This window comes from Toxotes jaculatrix, chromosome 8, assembly GCF_017976425.1.
Source record: "Toxotes jaculatrix isolate fToxJac2 chromosome 8, fToxJac2.pri, whole genome shotgun sequence".
NCBI classification, from domain to species: Eukaryota; Metazoa; Chordata; class Actinopteri; family Toxotidae; genus Toxotes; species Toxotes jaculatrix.
The window spans coordinates 12,865,910-12,869,436 of NC_054401.1; the positions used below are offsets into that span (position 1 = coordinate 12,865,910).

Genomic DNA, 3,527 nt, shown 5'->3' on the forward strand with positions numbered 1-3,527 from the left:
TTGCAGCCTTATGTTCAGCAACAACTAAGCAGTCAGGATAAGTAAAGAAATCTGAGGTGTAAAGGCAGAGGTAAACCACTTCTTTGATAATAAATCACACACACTCCGACACAGACTTCTGACAGTTTGATTGTGCTGACAGATGCCGCTAGTCCCTCATTATGAAACTACTGGTTCATAATGAGCTGGACTACGCTGCCCTCTAAGGCTGGTGATTGACAAAGCATTTTGCCTCTGAAGAAGCTTCCAGCCCATGAGGCTCCAACAGTAAAAACCCTTTGCATGTAGGAAAGAGTGAAGACCCGCAGTGATTCTAGGTCTGCTTGAGAAAAATATCAAGTGGAACAACAAGCACTAGCAACAAACACTTGGACACAGGACTTGTAACAGTTGCCCAGTCACCTAGCACTGGTGGTGCTGCAGACTACTAGCAAATCTGCTTGAACTTTCACAGTGAATTAGGTTGCACAACTCACCATAAACACCTCACCTTTTATTTGTCTTTTGGGAACTAAAAAGAGTCTCTTGTGTAAAGCTGGCAGATTCCTGATGTAATGCAGAGCAATTAACAATTAGCTGATTCCTCTTCGGTGTGGCTGTTAAATCTCTCCACACATTGTCAGTGTCTATTAGCTGTCTCACAAAAATCACTTGCTTTTAACAGCTGCAAGAGGAGACAGCTCTGTAAACCTTTACCAGTAATGTGGATATCTAATTTGATTAAAATGGACACGTACAGTTCTTGTATCACTGCACAGCAATATATCATGGCAGTCCAACCTAATTTTGATGATATATTTCAGACTGGACCAAAGTGGAGGACTGACCTACCTATATGTATTGTTTAGGGTAATATGCCTTATTAAATCATTTAAAATTCTCTCACACAACATTGTACATTTGCAAATCACTGGAATCCAAAGCCATTCCTTGTATGCAAATACTTAAACAGGAAGGAAACAAATATGGTTAATGACCACAATGACAAAGCAGCCAAGGTACAAAACACACAATCTCATACACTGTCACACACAACAGCCTGACACAGGACTCAAGGTAAGATCAAGGCATGATACACATTGTGAAACAGAGGACTTCAACACGACTGTACTGTATACAAACTTTTTTCAGCATTTCTCCCTGAAGTAAGCCTAAACTAATTTAAAGTCTATAATGCACCGGTAAAAGCATTAGAAACAGCAAAGTAGTCGATTTACTCCATTGTTTATGGTGTGTATTTGTTTTTGTATCAGATGGCATTGTTGTTTCTGCTGGTGATTTTGACAGCATGTGCTGCCATTCCTCAAGGTAAAAACTAATTTTTTTATTTAACAGAGTGAATATCAAAATGACATCACAGTAAAGATGCACAGAAATGCAGTGGGTTCACAAGAGTTTATCTTTTGAAGCTTGTTTCCTTAATCCTCACTCTTTTCCATGTATACAATTTTTCCCAAATATAATATGATGTAACCGATACAATTTGAGCTTTATGTTAATAGCAATAATTGGGCAAAATGTGTCTAATGTATGATTAAATTACAAATTTTCTTCATACGTGTTCATCTAAAATATTTTTGACATTATTCATCGAATTGAAAATACAGAAAACTTTAATCTAAGAGAAATAACTTGGTCTATTTGCTGACCTACGCTCTTTAACCTGTTGGAAGTTGGAAGTAAACAAGCCCACAAAGTGCAAAGGCAGGGAGAAAGTCCATAAACAGGCAAGAGGTAACCGAACAGTGGCAGACATCTAAACAAGAAACAAAGGCTGATACATCTGATCAGAGTGGAGCCTTCAGCTTTAGTTTATTTTCTATGGGAAGTGGAAAAAATTGAAAGAAACACAATGGGGCAGACAGCAGCTATGGTCAGAAAGTGCAGAGGGCACACAGTAATCAATAACGTTTGAAATACATTACTAATTAATTAGGAACGGAATGAATTCATGAATAGCAGGTGCACAATAAATTCAACATGTTTAAAGGTTGTTACCAAAATCTATTAATTTAACTTGTGTATTTTATGCTATTATACGACTAATTTGTCTATCATACAATTTACATTTCACTTTCTAATTATGACTCTTTCCTTTTTTAAGATCTGTCAGGTAAAATGTTCACCTTCCCACTAGAGACCAACACAGCTTCTGTGAGGCTGACTACATCAAGACAGACTTTCAGTGCTTTAACCGTCTGTCTCAGGTAGTGTTGAATATGCAGAATGAATGAAACAACACACTCTATATCTGACAATAAAAATTATCATGTTTGATGATGTCCTTGTATTGCATACAGGTCCTTTACAGACCTCCGCAGAAGCCACTCCATTTTCTCTCTGGCCACACAGTCTGTTGACAATGATTTCCTCATCTACTGGGATAATGCTGGTAATGACATTGACTACCACGTCAGGAACAAATACACAAACTTTGGAGTGGAGTACAAGCTGAACATGTGGCAATCTATTTGTTCTACATGGGATTCCGAGTCTGGAGTGGGGCAACTGTGGATAGATGGAAAACCCTCGAGTAGGAAATTCATCAGCTCTGAAACCATCAGCGGGCCCATCATAATTGTTTTGGGACAGGTACAGTTTTTAAGCAGTACACTTGAAGGAATTGTTTGACATGATGGGAAGTACACTGATTTGCTTTTTTGCTGAGGTAAATATGTATCTTGAGTCAGCCACAAGCTAGTTTAGTTTAACAGACAGACTGAAAACACAGGAAAACAGCTAGACTGTCCACATGAGATTGGTTATCTTCTCTAATCTAACTCTTAGCAGGAGAGCAAATAAGAAGAGTAGTTCCCCAAATGTCAAACTATTCCTTTAATAGTCTTCCAAAATGCTCTAAACTGCTCCTTTATGATTTAGTGAATGTCTTTAAAGGATATATAGCAGAAAAAATAAAGCATAGTACTAAATAGCTGTCATCTAAAATTTCTGCAAATTCTCAGGAGCAGGATTCATTTGGTGGGGGATTTGACCTCCAGCAGTCTTTTGTTGGCATGATGTCTGATGTTCACATGTGGGACCAAGTTCTTACGCCCTGTGAGATCCAGAACTACATGGATGAACTAAACTTCACTCCAGGGAATGTGGTCAACTGGAAGATGCAGGACTTCCAGATTACAGGAAAAGTGCTGATAGAAGAAAAACAAAAGAATTGTCTCTAAATCTTCAAAAAAAAAAACAAAAAAAAACCCCCCAAAAAAACAACAACTATCAGTGTCTTGCAAAGTCAAAATATAATGGATCCAAAAAGGGCAGTACCTTGTGAGCTTGCTTTTTGTGACTATGGTACACCTTCTGTGTTCTTCATCTCAGTTATCTCCCAATGGTCTCATTTGTGACTGCTTCTAATAGTTGTATTTAAAGTGAGATTAAACTTCTTTTTTTTTTTGCTGCCCAAGAATCAAGTTGTGTTTAACACCTTCTGTAGTTCAACAACTAAGATCAGCAATGAAATTTTATTTATAATTTCTATGAGCAGTTGTTAAAGGTTTTTTCATTCTATAATT

At 37.6% G+C, this 3,527-nt stretch overlaps 1 protein-coding gene across 2 annotated transcripts; it reads left to right on the plus strand.

Annotated features, from left to right (window-relative positions):
• Positions 1 to 1,028: 1,028 nt before the first annotated feature.
• Positions 1,029 to 3,263, plus strand: LOC121186666 (serum amyloid P-component-like). 2 transcript variants are annotated; one of them, XM_041045458.1, is made up of 5 exons: positions 1,029 to 1,056; positions 1,254 to 1,308; positions 2,105 to 2,207; positions 2,301 to 2,592; positions 2,964 to 3,263. In XM_041045458.1, the coding sequence occupies exons 2-5, from the start codon at positions 1,254 to 1,256 to the stop codon at positions 3,180 to 3,182; spliced, it is 669 nt and encodes a 222-aa protein (XP_040901392.1). In that variant the 5' UTR covers positions 1,029 to 1,056; the 3' UTR covers positions 3,183 to 3,263. The 2 variants fall into 2 exon arrangements, with proteins under 2 accessions (XP_040901392.1, XP_040901391.1); XM_041045457.1 differs by lacking the exon at positions 1,029 to 1,056 and adding an exon at positions 1,061 to 1,145.
• Positions 3,264 to 3,527: the final 264 nt, after the last annotated feature.

Coding starts and splice junctions, on each gene's coding strand:
- LOC121186666 (XM_041045458.1), top strand. CDS start 1,254: ATGGCATTGTTGTTTCTGCTGGTGATTTTGACAGCATGTGCTGCCATT. Junction 1,309..2,104: donor ATGTGCTGCCATTCCTCAAG/GTAAAAACTAAT, acceptor TCCTTTTTTAAG/ATCTGTCAGGTAAAATGTTC. Junction 2,593..2,963: donor TCATAATTGTTTTGGGACAG/GTACAGTTTTTA, acceptor GCAAATTCTCAG/GAGCAGGATTCATTTGGTGG.